Source organism: Lepisma saccharinum, chromosome 18, assembly GCF_977018435.1.
Source record: "Lepisma saccharinum chromosome 18, izLepSacc3.1, whole genome shotgun sequence".
Classification (NCBI taxonomy): Eukaryota; Metazoa; Arthropoda; class Insecta; order Zygentoma; family Lepismatidae; genus Lepisma; species Lepisma saccharinum.
This window is the reverse complement of record NC_139246.1, coordinates 11,487,999-11,509,794: the sequence shown is the minus strand read 5'-3', so window position 1 is coordinate 11,509,794 and position 21,796 is coordinate 11,487,999. Positions and strand designations below refer to the sequence as shown.

Here is a 21,796-nt window from a genome sequence, read left to right as displayed (position 1 = left end):
CAGGTTCTGCCCCCCACTTGTGGGTTCCACTGCCGATCCAGCAATGGTGAAGAATCTGCACTGTGCCCTGGCTTATATAGATTTACAGAGCCAATAGGAACTCTGCTTATTTAAACCAATCAGGAAACACCACATCATCACATTATGTCATAAGCATTTAATCAATTAATATTGCACAACATAATGCAATAGAACTGGACTGGGAAGTAAATATGTATGGATGTGGGTATGGGTGGGGGTGGGTGTGGGTGTGTGGGGGTGGGGGTGGGTGGGGGTGGGTGGGGGTGGGGGTGCATCTTGGCTTAGTTTTAAGTGCTGTGTTCAAAATAAAAATATAATGGCTGGTAGCTGTATCCAAGCCCTATTATAATTTTTGTTTCTCTATTCTGTCACTAATTTTGATCCTAGGATAATTATATTTATGGGGGTGATTCTGCATGGCTGGAGTATTTTCTCCTGTGCGTACCTCCCATTTTTCTGCTAGGTGTACATGCAATCAACACGCAGCGCCATGCCCCCGGGACTCTCAGGAACTAATCCATCAAGGCAATAAAACTGCAGGAGCTGCTAATAAGAATTGCTGGAAGTCAATATATTGATCCGATGCTCACAGCGATCCTATGCTCATAGCTCCATGCGGGAATTTGAGGAATTAATGTATTGACCCGATGCTCACAGCTCCAGCGGGAATTTGAGGAACTAATGTATTGAACCGATGCTGATAGCTCCATGCGGGAATCTGAGGAACTGCTCCTCCAAGTATTGATCTGGCAATAAAACTGCTAATAAGACTGCAGGAGCTGCTAATAGAATTGCTGAAGGCAATAGAACAGAATCAATATATTGATTTCCAGAAGCTTGAGAACTGGGTCAGTTGAGAATCAATATATTGATTCTCAGGCCGGTTGAGAACTGCCCGGCTTGGATTAATATGAGCCGAAGCTAAGTTTTTCCCATATGCATGACAACTGCTTGGCCCCCTGAGCAACATACTCAAATTTTGGAAAAAATCAATAATTTTGTTTCTCTGATATCTTCGGAACCATGAACCCTAGAGACATGGGGTTTGTTGCTTTGGCCTGGGCATGAAGAGATGCAACTTTTTGATCTCTATAAATTTTTCAAAATATCTTGTTGTTCTCTAGATCTTGAATAACTTGCCTATTTTTCAAGATAGAAGCATAGGGGTTGCATATTTGAAATCTAGAGGCTGTTTAGAAGTTTTGTTAAAAAATCGATAATTTTTTTAAATTTGAGATTTTTCAAAAACTACCAGTACTGGAGACTTGAAATTTTGTAGGCATATTCTAGGCATAATTCTCTACATTTTATGTCTCTATAATTTTCCTGATATATGCATTATTTAAGCTGCATATCTCTGATTTATGTCTGTTCTATATAGAATTTTCTGAAAAGTGCAATATTAACAAAGTTGTTAATATCTTCGGAACCATGAATGCTAGAGACATGGGGTTTGGTGATTTCTCATGGGCATTTCAAGATGCAACTTTTTGATCTCTATAAATTTTTCAAAATATCTTGCCATTCTCTAGATCTTGAATAACTTGCCTATTTTTCTTGAATAACTTGCCTATATCATACAATATCAAGAAGAGCATATTTTTAACAAATTTATGGACAACAATCTCACAGAAGTGCCTTTTATAAGTATAGCCTCATCAATCTGAGGGGGGTCATACTTTCCCGAGAAATTCCCGAGGGCATTTTTACAAAAATCTTGGATTAGGCAGGGTTCCACACTTGAGCAAAAAGCTCATATGCTCATGTTGAGCTTGTTTTAAGTGTAGGTAAACCTGCTTGAGGGGGGTTCATACTTTCTCGGGTTTATAATAGCATCAATACCACTACTTTTAACAATATTAAGAACAATAAATTCTTTCTATTTGTAATTTTAAATAGTCTTTTGTGTTCGTACTACACATTTAAAAACTTTTTGTTGCTCCCCAGCGCCAAGCTTAGAATATTTTAAAAAATGTAATTTTTCATAGTAGGCTACACGGAAGTTCGACATTCAGAAAGAAAGAAGGTGCAGGGAAAAACATTTCAATACTTCCAAAAGAATGTAATAAAAAAGAACACTCACTTAAATGTACGATGGATAGACAGTTGTATGGAAGCAAGAAAACCACACGGAAGATTTCATAAGATACCTAGCAATCAGTAGCCGAGAAACTGCATTTTTAATGGCAATGTCCTCCTGATTAACGAACCTTATCTATTCTCACCACGCAATGGGTAAAATATTTGGAGCTTTATCCCACTTTCCGGAAAAATATTTTTTGTTTCTGCTACTTTTGACTTTTGTTGGCATGATATCCCGGATCACTTTTACAAGACGAGACGAGACAGCATTTTCACGAGACGGGACGAGACAGACCAAAGTCTCGTCTCGTCTCGTGGCAAACACTAGTTGCTACACTAAACAAAGACAGCTCTTGTACTCTACATAAAGTACAAGATTGTTGAAGGATTTCTGTTGCATTGTCAACTAAAAGCTGAAAATTAAATCTACCAAGAATTATTCTTATTTTTGTAAAATAACGTTACATTTTTATTTTTAGGATTACAGCTAACATTTTACTGTAAAGAAGTCAAACAGAAACATCGAGATGACATTACATAGATACATAATTAACAACAAAATTAACATATCTTCCTTGAAAAGCAAAATGTTCCGAGGTTCGCTCTACGTGAAATAAGTTCTGACAACATTATGAATGCATCTTGAGAGCAAACAACAGCGCACATGAGGTATGTGATTTTATGTCTAGTTTTCGTTCAGAAATGTTGGCAGTCTGTTCGTTTCATTCAACTCATCAGTGATGTTACATCGTGTTGTTTACATTAATTTAGTCGTAGGATTACCAAGAGGACCAGATTTAGGCGAACAGAAATTGGGAGCGATAAATTTTGTGTGAAATCTGCTCTTCCTTTCTCCTCAAGCCATTTCCGTAAACTGAGTGGTGAACTTTATGTCACTTCGTGGGAGAGTAATCTTTCAGGACAATATCAATTCATTAAAGCATCCAATTATACTGAGCAGATTCTCCATGAAAGTAACACGAAGAAATAACTTTATATCATGCTTCAGTACTCCCCATTCATGGTTTCCAATTCAGTTGCCGCAACACCACCTAGGCCCAAAAATATAATCCCTAATATCATAATGTCCGATGCCGTTATGGTGTCAGAAGTAATATAACTTTCTTTCAATCGACTAATCTACATTCATTAAAATGAAAATAATTTCTACATTGATTTTGTACACCGTACATACACACACAAAAAAAAAAACTATGAAATTAAATTGACATTTTCAATACTGCAATTTCGAATACATATGTATTTTACAGTACAAAACCATGTGAAGATACATTTCTAAAGCCTCTAATTATTTGTAATACTGACAATTACTCCGAAAGTATATCGGATTTCGGTTCTATGATAAATGGACACTAAAATGTCTGAAATATATGTGCATTTTATCCAAACACCTAGCACATCCTCCATCGTTTCGTTTCAAATAAGTTGACATGTTCTAACATTTACTTATTTCCCTTTACACTTCAATGAAACTAATTCCAACGCCAAAACTAAGACAGCCATACATAATCCAATAAGTAATACAAAGGCAGCTCTTAGATCATACAAAGTTATTGGTACATCTTCTTCCAGTCGAAGAAAATCGTGTAGCCTATCATATTTCTCAAACCATTTATCAACAAGGCCACTCTCCACCAATGTATCAAGAATAGCTCTGAAGTTCTCAATGTAAGGAAAATTCCTGGCAACGACGTAAGATGCCATGTAAAGACCAATTCTCTCCTCTGCAACGTGTGTAAGTCGAATGCCACTGTCAGTTCTCCAATTTGAACTTAGTGCAATGGCCCCATCAAGGTATATAAAGGAAACAGCGTCTCTTTTAACACCTACACGATCAAATATCTCATGTTCATCTTCAACCGCTTCTGCATTCACGAACAAATTCCTCAACTTGTTATCATCAAATAACTTTATCTCTTCAATCCAGTTTGGAATTGTTGTTACAGTTAAACCAGAACGAATGATGTCGTCCACTGTATCTATCTCATCATAAAATACAGGACATATCATGAAGTGTAACAAGGAACCTTGGTACAATGTGCGAACAATCAGAAAGAATAGAATTGCAAATTGATACATTGTTTGCAGATATTTGTTTCTGGGTTCTCTGAAAAAGGAACCGTTCAAGAAGATAGACAGAATTTGTAAAAAGCTTGTACTGAGTCTTGCATTTTCGGATGCTTCTAGATTAAAGTGATGAGTTAACTGTTCACAGATTAATATGAAGAAAATCGTTCCAACAACTGCCAGCCACAGACTCAAACGAAACGGAAGAATCAAGAACATCCACTGAGGAATACGTTCTGACTTGGGGACGAGGAAAACGAACTGAGAGTATAGAAGAACTGTAAGGAAATCAGCATGTTGGAATGTGTGATAAATCAGTGTACGTAACTTTCCATAAATTTCATATCGTTGTGGAGCTGTAATGTCACAGGAAGTAACGTTTGAAACCTTGACCTTCGTAATTGGCTCATTGGGTGTATCCCATGGAATAGGAGTAAAATTCAAACTTTCTATTACTTCTACTAGCGGTCTCCTATATCCAGATCTTCCTAAGGTACACCTTTCTGTGAATAATCCAAACGAGTTTTTAATATAAACAGGGTATCCATTAACATGCCTTGTCCTCTCTCTCAGAGAGAGGGAAAACCCTGAATTTCTTCGAACCATCTGATGATATTCTTGTATTAATATCTCCTGCCTAAATGGGTTGTAAGACCAAAAGCCGAGACAGTCATTTACTCCAGTTGAACATTTGCCCTTCTGAACCAACAATTCAACGTCCAAGATATATTTTTTCCACAGGATAGAAAAGGTTTCATTGGTACCTTCCTGTCTATCAAACTGCTCCCTGATTAGAATTATGAACTTTCCTCTTGAGTTCCAGTACGGTAGTTGCTTGGTTTTTTGTAGAAGATTGGAGAGCATTTTGTTGTTGTCTGCCAGCAACAAGAAACAGGACTTTTTGCCATCCTGGTAAGAGGCTGTAGAGGAAACTCTACAATGATCAGATGAATTCATTCTCTGGATCATGACAGACAAATTATCTTGCTGAAAGATTCCATTTAGGCTTCCTATTATGGTATGTCCATCCTCAGAACACTCTATGATCGAAACACTTCTCTCAAAGTTCAGTTGAGTTGCACAAACTCTCTTCACAACATCCAAAGCATTGAAGTTTTTTTCAGTCACTGTAGCTGTAGAAAGATGATGAAAATGATGTGTACTTGCTGAACATGCAAGTAGATATATGAAGATGAGTGAAAGTTCAACAAACCTACTTCTCAGTAACCCAATCCTCATTGTAAATTAGACTGAATATGATGAACTGATTCTGAAATGAAAAGATTGTAGTTTTAGGTTCTTCGTGTATTTTAGTGTAATGTAAAATATATTAAAATATAGGTAATATGTATTTTTAGCAGAATACGTCTCTGCCAAAAAAAAAAAACTGCTGTGGATAGAACGTTTGCGGGTCGTACTAATAAGACGTTGCAAAGTGTACGTACAGGAAGGAAACAATAGAAAATATGAAGTTCAAAGAATTCTGTGCGCCAGAGCAAATGTATTTTACAGTGTAGGAAGTACGTGTAGCGATACAAATCCAACACCTTGTACAAGAAGCTCCGTAAGCGTTTCCAGCTGGGAGAAGCACACAGGATCTAATCTACTTCGAATTAGAGGGATAATTATAGAGTATGCAAACCGTTCACTTGACCTGCATTTACTTAAGAGCGTCTAGGCAGGTCTAAAGCAAAATAGTATTGAGGAAGATTTAGTCCAAAATCACACCAAACCTATACACAAGATGGCGTATCTGGAAATACTAAATCTAATGGGTTTGAAATAACAAGAGGTCTGAAACAAGGATGCATATGTAGTTCCCTCGCTTCTATCATATTGATAAATCCAGTTGTATGACAATGTAATAATAAAGTTAGCAATTTACAATTACGATTCAAACATATGAAATCAGTGTATGTTTCACATTCTCGCATATGCAGATGATATCAACATTTTAACAAGTTCAGTGAAAAATCTCCAACATAAGGTGAAGACCTGCAATAAAACTTATAAAGTACGACGTGAGTGTAAAACAAAATAAACACTATGAAGACAGCAAGAGAAGAAGAAGAACATAAAATATTTCTTGGAATTCATAAGTTACAAAAGGACAGTCTTTTAAAATACCTAAAGGGAACACCGCTGCAAGATAAAATGGATAATGAAATATAGTGTAGAATCCAAGCAATGTATGGTTATTGCATGACTTGAAGAAGACTTCTTCAATAAAAAAAAGAAATGACAAAATCCACAAAATTATCATTATATATACACTTATACAATATACAAACGATTCTACATAACTGCGTGCGAATCATGGAGCTTGATGTCAAAATATCAAAGTCCACTACAGAATAGAACTGACATTTTTACGTAAAAGAGAAGAAAAAGGAAGATGAGACTGAGTAAGAAACCAAACTATAAGTATTACTTTAGGAGTAGTTTCTGTGAGGAGATCTGTGGAAATACAAGGATGAGACTTGAAAAGCGTCAAAGATCTAGAACAGAAAGATTAACATTGATCCATCTGGAAAGCTTAAATGCTGCAAGGTAAAAAAATATAGACTTAGTAAGAAATGTTAAACAGGTAGAGTAAATTTGATAGATAACTATTACGTAGAGTTTGGTAAATAATACACAATATAATTTCTTGTAGCTCTCAGAAAGTTGAATAAGAATTACAAATTACTTACACAGAAGACATGATTTCACTTCAAATCCCACCCAAACTCTCATTTTGTAATGCGCTTACAAAATTCACTCATTGAAACTTGTATAACTATTATACATTCAACTCCAAAGTCATGTAGCCTTCAACGCGTACTTTGTTTCATAAACTGCGTGCTATTTCCGCTGTCATCAAACCATTAAATTTTTTAACATCACATTGTTCAAACTCTTGGTAAATCCAACTATAGAACAAAGTGGGTTGAGGTTTGGTATGATTTCAAGTTAAAAAGAAGTAGAAGAAGAAGTTTTAAGAACAAATATCAATGAAAATGAAGTCATTTCGATTCACAGCATGTCGAAAAATTAAAGCATTCTTTAAAAACCTGCAAGTAGCAACCGTTTTAATGAAATAACGCACATGGAACAATTTTCATCTTCTGAAACAAATCCACGTTCTATGTCTAGTACAGAACTGAGTTATAATGCAAGAAAACCTTTACACGCTATATATTTTTGGCTTTCATAGAACACAAAAGATTGTCAGAAAATTACACCAATATATCACAAAATTAAATTCTTCAATACACATGTTTCCCTGCTTAATGTAATTGAACTTCTACAAACCAAAAAAATAGCATCTGCCTTGAGAAAATTGGTTGGAGATATACATGTATGTGTTGTTTGTATGTGTAGGCTACACATATCATACACACACCTTTTTTATCATAAGTTATATGTTACACAAGAATCCTGAGAGAATAATATGTTACCTGTGACAATGTTATTACTGTAAGTCAAGAAAATGAAATTGCTTTTCAGTTTAATCCCATACACAGGATTGATATTGTGTGAAATTTATTATGTATTGTTATGAAAATGGCAAAAGATTGCTCTGTTATTTTATGCGTGCATTATTATGTTTATGTCATGGTTATAATTTTTCTATGTATTCTGAAACTAAGTGCGCAAATGCAAATGGTTGTGATCAGAATTCTTCATCAGTGCCGCCTCCGTCAATGCTAAAAACAAGAGAATAGTTAATTATTAAATATTGAAATAATAGAAATTATTTAATACACAACCAGGGTTGTAGTATGAGCTGCGCTACAAGATACGTAAGCCAAGGGGTCATGATACTATGATAACGGAGAATGGAAAGAAGTTCAATACCTAGCATACAAACGTTAAGTTGGAAAACTTTTTGCCACTTTTTGCCTCCTCACTATAGCCTATTAATGCTAAGCCTTGTCTACCAAGAGAGCCTCCCCGATGGCGTAGTGGTAGCGTCGTCGCCTTGTAATCAAGGGGTCCCGAGTTTGATACCCGGTGGGGGCACATAGTGGTTCGGATCCCACTTTAAACTGTAGGTCCAGTCCCAATTAGCCTTAATGTGCATGAAGTGGACTTTAAACACCAACTCAATCAATCAATTGTCTACGAAAGAAAGTAAACTGTTCTTGCCCCCTTCCCAACACATACACACATACACACACACACACGTAGTTTCACACCCAATTGCCGCTACTGCTCATTACTCATACTCACTTCGGAATCAAGATTATTAAGATTTTGCTTACAACATTAATAAACAAAACAGAATTCCAAGTTTTATAAAAAAATGCAGATGGTCAAATGTTCTTCTTCCGAAAATAGAAGCACACTCTACCTGTAGTGCTGCACTGAGCTATAATACACGAAAATCATGTATACACCGTATATTTGTTGTTTTCGTGGAACACAAAAGAATAGCAGAAAATTGTACCAATTGTTTTTCCTGCTTAATGTGATTGAAATTCCGGTTTGATGAGAATTGCTTATGATTTATATTTACGTGTTGTTTGTGTGTGTAGGCTATATGTATAACACACATGTACAGACATGTTTGGTGTCATAAGTCACATGTTACTTTGTTTCTTTCTAGGAACTAGAATCTTGACACAATAATATTTCACCTGTGACAATATTATTACCATAAATCAAGAAAATGAAATTGCTTGCCAATTTAATCTTTAGGTAGCTTGATATTCTTAACGTCAATGTTTTATTGTTTGAGTGTGCGTAATACCTGGTGTACTCTACTTGATGGAAATTTACCACATATTAAACTAGTGACCACAATATTTTTTCCATTATCTGCTACTTACATTATTCCACTATGATATGAAAATTAAGTCACTCCAAAAGCAATCTTGCATTTGTATTTTTTGTATTTGACGTATCTTGCCTACTACTGTTGGCTAATCGTGGCTATACATATATTTGAATGAAATGGATGAAGGGACGCTCACAAATATCACCCATGCCCAAACCGGCATTAAACCACAATTTTTATCATATTTTCAAAATTAACTACACGTACATTACAACAGCAAGTCTTCTAATGTATATATTGTAGCGTGACGTCGGGTAAGGTACGGGATCGAGTCACGCCGGGACGTAGCTCAGATAAATACAATAGGTCTTAAGTTTGACTTGGCTAACCACCTCTACCCTTAAGGAGGCTGATGAAGGATTGTTGGGAGCCTGTGTTGTTGAACGCTACTCACCCCTTGCTGTTGGTCTGGCCCTCGGCTTCTGGCGTCGGCGACGGTGACAGGTGTCCGCTGGAGAGATCGAAGATGACGATAAGAGACGGCAGGCAATTCGGCGACTTGTTTTATCCTTGCAGATTCTTCGGTTGGCTTAATCCGGACTGCTTGTGGACTTCTCGCTTGTTGCCGCCTCGTACTGTCGCGATCTCTCAGCAGGCCGTCGTCCTCTTCTCGTCGATCAGTTTGGTGGTGATATTGGAGCGAAGTGAGAGATCGATTTACTGTCTCCAGCGGTTTTATACATTGGATTTGAGTCATAGGTTGGTGGACTTTGCACCTCCACTGTGCACCTGGGGTATCCCTGGATGCAGATGGAAATTTACAGTGGAGGTGCACTCACCGCTGGCGAGGGCCGTTGCCTTGCTGACTGTGCAGAGCCGAGTGGAAAATTCTTGTTGCTCGGCTCTGCATCCGGTGGAATGTGGGGTGAATGAGCGTTCAACTTGCGAGCTTCTGAGCGATGTTGGAGGCAAATTAATGTTTCGACTTTTATGCTCCCAATTCCTTCATCATTCCCCTGGCCAAGATGTATCCACTGTGAGTGGTTACGAAGCAGAGTAGAGATGGTTATGGAGAGTATATTTGAAATAATAATTGAAGGTACATTGAGTAAAGAAAAATAAAAACCCTGTATATAATAATGTGTAAAAATAAAAAAAAAATAAAAAGTTGGAGCTGTCGGTATAGCTGGTACTGCACGAGTCTGGCTGCATGTTCAGCTGGAATGCTGACCGCTGGTGGTATGCTGAGCTGCAGGCTGCCTGTGGTCTGCTGGCTACATGTTTAGGTGCTTGCTGCAGGATGGCGGCATGGTGTCTGGCTGGCTGCATGATGTCTGCATGGTGTGCTGCAATAAGATATCTGCTGGCTGGTCGGCTGCATGATGTCTGCTGCAATAGGAAGGCTCCTGGCTGGCTGGCTGCATGATGTCTGCATCATGATGTCTGCTGCATCATGATGTCTGCTGCAAGAGGAGGTCTTCTGGCTGGCTGGCTACATGATGTCTGCATCAGGATGTCTGCAATAGAATATGTGCTGGCTGGCTGGCTGTAGGACGTCTGCAATAGAATATGAGCTGGCTGGCAGGCTGTATGATGTCTGCTGCAATGGGAAGGCTCCTGGCTGGCTGGCTGCATGATGTCTGCATGGTGTCTGTCTGGCTGCAATAGGATGCCTGCGGGCTTGCTGGCTGGCTGCATGATGAGCCGCATGAAGACTGCATGATGTCTGCAATAAGATGTCAGCTGGTTGGCTGGCTGCATGGTGTCTGCATGATGTCCACTGGCCGACTGGCGGGCTGCATGATGTCTGCGTGGTGTGCTGCAATAAGATGGCCGCTGGTTGGCTGGCTGCACGGTGTCTGCATGATGTCCACTGGCCGACTGGCGGGCTGCATGATGAGCTGAAATAAGATATCTGCTGGCTGCATGATGTCTGCAATAGATGGCCGCTGGTTGGCTGGCTGCACGGTGTCTGCTGCAATAGGAATACTCCTGGCTGGCTGGCTGCTTGTACAGCTGCTCCAGGATGACTGCTGCGCCATGATGATTCCTCGCTGACCGACTGCTGGGTGACTGGCTGTATGCGGAACTGCCGAAGAGATGCTTGAGAACGCCGTGAGTGTAGTATGGCCAGATGGTGACGTTGTGCAAGGGGGAGCCAACAAGCGTAGGGAAGGGGAAGTTATAATAAAAGGTGTTCGCCTAAGTGCGGAAGAGTAAAGGTTGGAGTCGAAGGTGACATAAGTGAAATGACAGGGGTGGGTAGACAGTAGCCATCATCGAAGGTGATACGTGTGGGAAGAGGAGGAGCTAAGCGAGTGGGAGTTGTAAGTTGACGAAGAGTGGGAGGGGGTGGTGGGGAATGTGCGGGACGTTGAGATATAGCAGCTACGGAAATAGGAGGACTAATAATAGGGACGGAACATGTCTTAGGAGGAGATGGGGTTCGCCGGTGACAACATGAACAGCAAGAAGTGTGACGTTTTAGACGTAAGTACATGTAGGTAATGCAAATACAAAGAAGCAGAAGAGCTATGAAAATTAAGAAGAGATAGGAGGTTGTATGTGCAGGAGATTTTACAAGGTCATGAGGGGTAAGTGCACGAGCCTTAGAAGTAAAACATAAGAAAAGGGGAATGTGGAGAAGTTTAAATTGGTATATGACACCTAGAGTGAGACATGTGAGCCAGACAAAAATTATAATGATAGGAAAATCCGCATGTCTGTAAAGTGGAGTTATAGGAGGGATGTCAAGAACTTTATATTGGGAGAGGTTAAGGTGAGGGATATGAAATGTCCATTGTTTATGATAAAGAGCCGTTGCATTCACAAGGGGGGAAATTTTATAATGGGTGTCGAGTAGAAAATTGGGATTGTTGGTCCAGGCAGCAGGAAGGATATGAATTGTTCGGTGGATTGTTGAATGATCGAAACCACAAGGAAAGATAGCATGAATTTTGATATCGGGGGTGATAAGTACATCTGTACGGCAAGCCACGTGTAACAATACTGCACCGGGTTCGTGAAAAGTGGTAAGATTGTAATGTAAAGTGGAGCCATTAGTGTAAAAAAAGGTGATGGTAGGAGGAGGATTAATTATTGCATATACATTTTAAATCTAATTTGACCACCCATTCATCGTATCAGCCACGGTTGTTGCTTGAATCAATTTGGAAAAACAGAAATTGAGTGTCTTCCTGTGTGAGAAGGCAGAAGGCACAATTTCTGTGTATGGACCTGACAATTTTCAAGGTCTGTACCACTAATAGTGACAACATTATGAGAATCATCAATGGCGATATACGATGGATTATGCGACACTACGCACGTTAAATTTTGATACGAGAAGGGTACAGGGATTGCTAAATAAAGTTTGTATTTCTTCTGAGTGGAAGTGATAGGCACTTTCAACTCAACATTGACAGCATCAGCAGAAATTCTGCATTGGGACAGTGGTATTTGATAATACATGTCAATAAGTGTGAGAGGAATCGCTATATCAAATCCAGTAGGAAGAATATTTTTTTGAATCTTTTTCAAGTCTCGGTGCAGTGTTGTTTTAGATACAACATGTTCAGAGAGAAAATGATGTTTACAATTGTTAATGGTGTTCTCATATTCAAAAAGGGTGAACATTTGGCTAAGCTGGAAGGTTAGGGTCATAAATTCGATGAGATATGCCTGTACTTGATGTGCATCTTTGATTGTTAAATTTTTGAGTTTATTAATCAATGCTTCCTGATTTCTAGCCAAACTATCAGAGTGGTTAGCATATTCAGTAAAAACATCCTCAATCTGATGTTGGAAAGAGTGAATTTCACCAGTTAAATTTTGATAGAAAATATGATTAGCTTGCAGTTGTAATTTAATGTTAGATATCGTTTGTTTTACTTCATGAGCATTTTGGAATAGGGGTTCTAGTTGCTTAGTAGTGGCAAAATCACAGCAATAGTTAGCAATGCTACTGATAAAGCCAAGGAGTGCACGCTTTTGTCTAACTACGGAAGTGTTGGGGGTGGGTCGTGTGAAGAGGGAAAGGTGTGAAAAAAGGTGTGAATGAAAATTTTGGAGTTGGACCGCAAGTTTACATTGGTTGGAATCTTCTTCGCCTTTGTTGCACATGGCATTATGTAGTGTTGATGGGAAGTGCTGGGGTTTAGGCATTTCTAATTTTACATTATAGTAGATGGGGATGGTATAATGATAAGGGATGGTGCCTGGTAGTTCTTTCAGAAAAATTCCCGAGATAATTTTCACATGTTCAGTCGCCGTGGTGACCGAAAAAAATGAGGGAAAAAAAGGAAAGTAGTAACATTACTGCCATTGTCGGTAGTGAACCCTGAAAGGGACAAAGACACAATTTTAAAACTGAGTTTGCATAAAAAAAAATATCATGTATTAAGCATGAGATTTGTGATGAAAAAAAAATTGTTTTCCGAGTAAGCTACTCAAATAAAGTGGTAAAAGATCACTAATAAAAAATTAGAAAAGAGAAGGAATAACAAATTGTAATGCAAGAGATTCTCGAGACTGAATAGTTTATAATATAAACTTCTGCATTTTTATTTGTTTGTATTTTATTACCATTTGTTTATGTTTTGCGCTCCGCGATGTATTTGCTCGAGCCGAGGCGATTACTAAATCGTCAGCTGTGCGAGATTCGTCTACAGGTAGGTCGCGCATGCGCATATACTTGTGCGAGTTTTTTTTTTTGTACAATCTGCTTGCTGCAGACAGAAAAAAATCGCGTTGTCGCTAGCGAGTGGAAAATTCACGTACTAAACCAGTAGTCAGTTGAGAGACTAAGTTCCTGATTGGCCGTTTTTTACTTTCTACTTCTTTATTATTATTACTTTATATTTAGTTTATTTTAGTCTTCGAACTTGCTTTTAAAGTTAATTCCCGACTCTTTTATGTGTACAGTATTGAGGAGGAGGGAACAGGAAGAAGAGGGTACTACGGGAATCAAAATGGCGGAACTTCCGTTTTTACATGTGCTCGTTGTTGTGTGAGGCTTGGTAAAAAAAAATTGCGAAAATACAAGTATTATATTGACATGTGGGTGCGAAAAGAATATTTATAAAGTGTGAATGGACTGTGCAACGGTGAAAAATGGAAAAATTGAATATTTAAGTGACAGACTCGTCCGAGTCAAGGTGCCTTGGTTTCAAACGGTGAATCGTGATAGCATCGGTTTTCAGTTTGCCACGACCATCGGTGTATTCCACCAAATAGGAATTGGCGTCGTTTTGTGAAATTATTTTCCCGTGAAATTTGTAGGAGGAGGAAAATGCCTTGGGTACGTAGGGATGAGGGGTAGTGTCCAAAATATACACTAATTGTCCAGGGGAGTAGGTTGTTTGTTGTGTCTTTTTGTCGGCACATTGTTTTTGCTGCTCAAATCGCTTTGCTAAATGTTTGTGTGCTAGTTCTCGAGCGGCTTGGAGTTGTTCTATTCTCTGTTCATTAGAGTGGATAGTGGTGTTGGGATTAGTAGGGAGAACAGCATCTGCAATTAATCTAGGGTGTTGTCCAAATAGCAAAAAATAGGGGGAGTTGTTCATGCCAAGATGTGTACTTACATTGTGGGCATGGGTCACGCTAGCCAAAAGTTCATGCCATTTACCTTGTTTTGTACCACATAAGTTTTCATGATGGATTTCAAGTAGTGAAAAGATGATTCGACTACACCATTTCTGAAGTGGGCAGCAGTATCAACAAATTTTAATGTGACACCAGTAATTTTGGATAATTCCTGTATTAATTTGCTACAGTTGGGGGAGCTCCTGTCAAGCATAATCGTCTCTGGAAGACCAAAAATGAGAAAAACATGCGAGACAAGGGCGTTAGCTATTGAGTTGGCATCATGGTTGGGGAGGGTTGTAGTTATGGCAAATCTGGTACAATTGTCAACAACGGATAGAAAATATTTGTGTCCTGTGTCAGAGGTTTAAGTCAGTGGTCCACACACGTCAATATGTATTTGGCTAAAGGGATGACTAGCGGGTGGGCTCGTTTGCAGTGTATGTTGTACGGCTCCGTGAGCCCTTTTTGCTACTTGACATTCAGTGCATTTGCGTACTGCAGCGTACATATATTTCTTTAGATTAGGCCAATAGTAGCGTAAAGAGAGATGGGAGTATGTTTTAGCAGCACCTTGATGTGCAGCCATCATTTTGTTACAGTGAATTAATTGAAACACTTCTTTTCTTAGTTTGTGGGGAATACATAACTGTCTTCTATAGCCTGGTGAAAATTTAGTGTTCCTATAAAGGATTCCGTTGTCAAGAACAAATGAGTAGGCTGTTTTCTCTAATTTGTGATCGGCATCTGGGTGGTTTTCATGAATTTTGATTAATGCTTGTAAGTATGGGTCCTCTCTTTGTGCCGTACCTATGTCAAAGTCATCGGATTGTAACATGAAGACTTGATTTAGTATGTCCTCCTCGTCTGTGTCAAGGGAAGTGTCTTGTGCTGTGTCGTTGGGCAAGGAAGGGGCTGGGTCTACAGGATTCCTCGATAATGCATCAGCAATACCATTCTGTGATGATGGGATATGGTGGATTTGGAAGTCGAACTCTTGGAAGAAGAGTGATCTTCGAGCAAGGACCCCGGACAACTGTTTTGTTGTTCTGCATGGTTATCTGTAAAACTATAAAAGGTGTGTTGATTAAGAAGAATTTGAATGATTTTAGGACATAAAAGGCAGCTGCAATTTCAAGAGAAAAGACATCTGCTTTTTTCTCAGTGTCTGTAAGGTGTCTGCTGCAGAAGGCTATCGGATGCAGTACTCCATCAGTATCCCTCTGCATAAGACAACCTCCCATACCCTGGTAGGATGCATCGATGTATACACATGAAGTTTGCTTTGGGTCATAAGGTCTAAGAATGGGTGCGGAAATAATTTTGTCTTTTAATGCCTCAAAGCTTTTCTGATGCTCTTCATGCCAATGAAAGTTTACTTTCTTTTTGAGTAATTTGAACAAACATTCTGCGGGTTCCGCAAACCCTTGTACATAGCGTCTGATGAAATTGCATATGCCTAGGAAGGATTTCAAATTCTTCTTAGATTTAGGTGGAGGGAATTCTTTGATTGCACGCAGGATGTGATCAGAAATTTGGAATCCCTTTTGCGACACAAGATGGCCTAAGACTGGAATTTCTTCAAAGCAAAATTTACATTTACTTGGCCCTAGTTTCAAATTGGCTGCACGAAATTTAGCAAAGACTTTATGTAAAACTTGTAGCATTGCGTCAACTGAGTTTGTGTAGCAAATTATGTCATCCGTATATGCAGATATCTCGGAACTATCTATGCCAGATAGAGCCATAGACATTACATTGTTCATGACCTGACTACTTGTCTTCAATCCCATTGGCAGTACTTCATACTCGTAATTTCCACAATTACTAATTGCAAATGAGGTCATTTTCTTTGACCTTTCTGTTAATTTTACCTGAAAAAATGCCGATTTAAGGTCAAGGGTTGTGTAATATTTCTTGCCTGCCATGTCTGCTAAAATGTTGTCAATGTTAGGTGTTGGGAGAGAAGAGGGATGAATAATTTTATTCAGTGCCCGAAGGTCAGACACCACGCGGAACGAATTGTCTCGCTTGCGCACTAAGAGAACTGGGTGTCGGAATGGACTACCTTCTGACCTGCGAATGATGCCATCTTGTAAGAGCTTGTTAAGCTCAATTTTCATTTGCTCTCTAAGATTCAAAGGGATGGGGTATTGTCTCATATAGGGAGGTTGATTGTCGCCAATGTCAATGTCGTACTCATAAATTGGGGTTGTGGTGAGTTTATGGCCTTTCCAAGCTAAAACATCAGCATAATCAAATACTAACTGTATGATTTTCTGTTTGTCTGCCTCTGATAATTCAGGGTTAATACTGATGCAAGATGGGTCAATTTTTTTCTGACTTTCCTTCAGTCTTGTGTTGTCTGTATTGTCTTCCGTGCATGCGTATGTGGTGGTAGTCATATCTGTGTTGGATGCGTCTGTCATGTCTACTATTATGTCACAGGGGGTTGCTTGGCCAAGTGGGGTGTTGGATTTGAGAGTGACTGGTTTCTCTAAGGGGTTATGAATTAGTAACAGGGGGGAAGAAGTGTTAAGGAGAGCATGGGGGTATGATGATATTGTATGTAAGGAGTGTTTCCTGAGAGGGTGTGAGTAGGATATTGTGGGGGAGGGGGGGAGTGATGGAAACTGGAACATATGTTCGGGTTCTAGGTTTTAGGGTTACATTTTCTGGGATTGTTACTAAACTGTGTTGGTTGCTAGTAGGGTGTAGTTTAGAAAAAATTACATCAGGGATGGTGTAGGTGTGTGATTTTGTGGGAAGGTTATAGTTCGGAATATGGCCTAAGCGTCTAAGAGTTAACAGGTTAGTACTAAGTGAAATGTCACAATTTTGTGTCTTCAAGAAGTCATTGCCAAGGAGAGGAGGTAATTCTTTGGATTGCACAACTCTAAAAGGGTGTGAAGGGGGAGTATTACAATTTCTGAGATAGGAAGTCTGTTACCTGTGACGCCTTTAATAATGCTGTGCATTTGAATTTTCTTTGCATTGGGTGGAATTAAATGCTGAGGACAAATACTAATCTGGCTTGCATTGTCAATCATAATTTCTAGGGGGTGATTATTTACATGAGCTTTAATGAAGAATAGGTTGTTTTTTTTTTCAAGGATAGGAACTGTGTCAAATTTTGTCTTGCGTGTGGATCCGTCCCATCGATTCACACGGTTTTTCAGTTTAAATCGCCCTTGTTTTCATTGTTTGGATTATAAAAACAGTCCCTGGTAGAGTGATTTGAACGGAAACAAATCTGGCATTGCGAAAACTGTGAATTTTGTCGCTCCCCGGCTGAATTATTATTTCCACCTCGAGATCTGAAATTACGTCGCATGCCGCGAGTAGAACCTCTGCGATTGCCATTCCCCTGGCCGTAAAAAGTAGGCCGGGTCTGAAATTGATTACTGTTATTTGATTGTATTTGATCTGCCAGGTTCTGGACAGTGTGACACAACGCTTCAGCTTTATTTTCTAATGTTAAGGTTTGCAATTGATTTGTGACTGAATCTAGTTGGTTCGCTGTTGAACCGCCAGATGGCAAAATTGCGTTGCAAGACTGGGAAACGGCCGCGCTGGGAGAACTAGCAGACTGCGTGTTTGGAGTTTGACTTGAGGGAGGGAAGGAGGGGCTGTGGGCGTGGTTTGTACCTGCCATGAGTTGGTCGGGAGAGCTGCTGTTGCTTGATAAGGTTGCTGCGAAAGAAAGTTGTATGGAGCTTGAGAGATCTGCGGGAGGGGGTAGGGGGGAATACGTCACAAATGACGAAGCAGGCTGAGGTGTGGGGAAAGGATGGGTGTTGCAGACCTGAGGTTGCGTACAGCTGGGAAACTGAGGGGAGGCTGTTGCGTAAATGGAGTGCATGTACTTAGCGGCATCTATCAGTTTCATTGCTTCACTTTGTTCCTCATTGCGTCTAGTTTGAATCAGCATGTCTTGCCTTTCTTGATTCTGCAGATGTGCAATAAGAGAACTTGTGTCGGTGAACTCTTTGTCTCCTATCGCAGCGATGTGTTTAGATCGAAGTCCCGACACAACATAGGAAAGGATTTGGGGATTCGTCGCTTGCGGGAAGAATTGAAGGACGAGATTTTTCTTGCGAATTACATAATCATGAATGGGCTGGTTAATTTCCTGCTTTGTCTCTAATAAAATTTGGATGGGGAGGGGGAATTTTTATGCACTTATTCACAAGAAATGAAGGATAGTGAGCGGAAGAGAAAATTTACGAGTGGGGAGTTTATAATACGAAGTGCATTATCGAAAAAGAAGAACTTCTAGGGTTGCTGCTGTGTGCGGCGGGGATTTTAGATTATGGGGTTTTGAGTGACGTAAAAAAAATTAGAATTTTATGCAATTCCACGGAGTGGAGCCGGCTATCTCCACCATGTAGCGTGACGTCGGGTAAGGTACGGGATCGAGTCACGCCGGGACGTAGCTCAGATAAATACAATAGGTCTTAAGTTTGACTTGGCTAACCACCTCTACCCTTAAGGAGGCTGATGAAGGATTGTTGGGAGCCTGTGTTGTTGAACGCTACTCACCCCTTGCTGTTGGTCTGGCCCTCGGCTTCTGGCGTCGGCGACGGTGACAGGTGTCCGCTGGAGAGATCGAAGATGACGATAAGAGACGGCAGGCAATTCGGCGACTTGTTTTATCCTTGCAGATTCTTCGGTTGGCTTAATCCGGACTGCTTGTGGACTTCTCGCTTGTTGCCGCCTCGTACTGTCGCGATCTCTCAGCAGGCCGTCGTCCTCTTCTCGTCGATCAGTTTGGTGGTGATATTGGAGCGAAGTGAGAGATCGATTTACTGTCTCCAGCGGTTTTATACATTGGATTTGAGTCATAGGTTGGTGGACTTTGCACCTCCACTGTGCACCTGGGGTATCCCTGGATGCAGATGGAAATTTACAGTGGAGGTGCACTCACCGCTGGCGAGGGCCGTTGCCTTGCTGACTGTGCAGAGCCGAGTGGAAAATTCTTGTTGCTCGGCTCTGCATCCGGTGGAATGTGGGGTGAATGAGCGTTCAACTTGCGAGCTTCTGAGCGATGTTTGAGGCAAATTAATGTTTCGACTTTTATGCTCCCAATTCCTTCATCAATATTCAGTATATATTATATCTATTAGCACTCTTGCTATTCTTGTTGTTGATGTTGGAGAGTTTGTAGTCAAAGCAAATCAAGTTTTGTAACCTTATGCAAGATGTCAGGAACAACAGTTGTGCATTTAACATGCATATAGTATACCTTGCGTGTTGTGTTGTCATTTCCTGTGGGTATTGGAGCAAGTCCATGTGAGTTCACTTTGTCCTTCCGCTGGTTCTCTTCCAATGTCCTCTTCTCCTTCGGTTAGGAATGCCCTGGTCATTCTCTCTGCTTTGACATGAATGTCTATCCCGGTGGTAATATTTCCTCTGGGCAGTCTACTTCGACATGTCTTGTTTCGTTCGTTTTTAAACTCTTATGCACGTTGGCTTGTTGTCATGATTATTTTCTGGTTCGAACTCAGTTATCATGGTCGAAGCATCCCCCTTTTCTACTACTGCGTCACTACAATTTCTCTCTTGATTCTGTTTACACGGACGTTGTTATCTGTCGAATATAGCATTGTTCACTATCTTAATGGTCCTTACCACACTCTCGGCATGTTCTATGCTGTCCTTCATGGATAAGTTGTAATGTTTATTTTGTGTTTCGTGTTTCCATATATGGGTTATGTTCTATAGGTGCATACCTTTTCTGTATTGATTTGCATTGGTTGATATGTGCATTAGGGTGGAGTGAAAAAAAAATTTCTTGAATTTCGAATTGCCTGTAGTCAGAAAAGTTGCATTTTGGTATCAGATAGTCAAATAAAAGAAATCAGCTCTCTAAGTCAATTTCTTCTGGTGCCCCAAGCCCTCCTAAGTTTTCATATTTCCACTTATTTTCGCGTATTGAAAGATATATGGATTTTTTTTTAATTTGGAAATGCCTGTAGTCAAGATAGTTGAATTTTGGTATCAGATAGTCAAATAAAAAAATCAGCTCTCTAGGTCAATTTCTTCTGGTGCCCCAAGGTCACTGAAGTTTTCATATTTCCACTTATTCTAGCGTATTGAAAGATACATGGAGAATTTTTTTTAAATTTCGAAATGCCTGTAGTCAAGAAAGTTGAATTTTGGTATCAGGTATTCAAATAAAAAAAAATCAGCTCTCTAATTCAATTTCTTCTGGTGCCCCAAGGCCTCCGGAGTTTTCATATTTCCACTTATTTTAGCACATTGAAAGATACATGGAGAATTCTGGATGTGATGAAATTATATCTTCATATCCGTCTTTAAAAGCAAAATGAGAAAAACTCAAGAAACTCATGTTTCAGAAATTAGTGAAAGTGATTCTCACCAAGTGGTAGGAATTTTGATGAAAGCTTCATTGCCATCAGTGTCACATCAGCAAGTCGTTGCAAAAGTGAAAAAACTTCACGAACACTATCGAAATCTCTTGAAGGCCTTTAAGCGTAGACAAAATGAAGAAAACTACAAAAAAAATGCATTGTATTGCTCACATGCTAACTCTACATTATTTGATATATCATGGTGCAAGTGTAGAGACTTTTCAACCTGTGTTTGTTCTAGAGAGAAGAAAGTACCTATTCAAGAAAAAGAATTTCTTTTGGATCAAAGAACAACGAGAAAAATTTTCATTGGAAAAACTGATTTCAAAAAATCCAAAGAATTGCAGAAGAAGAAAGCAAGAAAAGCTATGGAAGAAGCAAGATTTCAGAAACATTTGTCAAGCTGTAGTGTCAATGCTGCTACTAGTAGTCCTCAATCAAGTCCATCAAGTGAACTGGAGGAAGAAGGTTGAGATACTGACAGCGACACGAGTAAAGTACTTGAAACCAAATCATAAATGCCCTCCACTTCAGCGAATTCCTCATTAACCTCAAACGAAACTCAAATGCGGTTGCCTCTTAAGAATTTTGCTAGAGAGTGTGACAGACATCGCATATCTGACAGAAGTGCAGCTAAAATTCCTAGTGCAGTTCTTCAAGATGTAGGTGTTATTAGTGATTCAGATGTTTCTAAAGTGATAGATGGGAGCAAGGTTAGAAGGGAAAGAAGTAAAGTCAGGAAAACAGCTGCTGATAGTTTGGATTCTCTGACTGGATTGTATTTTGATGGCAGGAAGGACCAGAGAAGATTTAATGAGAAGAGAGGAGTGAAGAATTATGGTCGCGTCGTAACAAAAGAGCACGTGACTTTAGTTCAGGAGCCAAA

General features: G+C 39.5%; 1 protein-coding gene across 1 annotated transcript in view; it reads left to right on the top strand.

The window, feature by feature from the left end:
• LOC146002655 (uncharacterized) overlaps window positions 1-21,383 on the top strand; it is a 96,104-nt gene extending 74,721 nt beyond the window's left edge. The window contains exon 7 of the mRNA XM_083140618.1: window positions 21,152-21,383. Coding sequence (XP_082996744.1) covers window positions 21,152-21,383 — 232 coding nt within the window. The remainder of the gene's footprint in view (window positions 1-21,151) is intronic.
• Window positions 21,384-21,796: the final 413 nt, after the last annotated feature.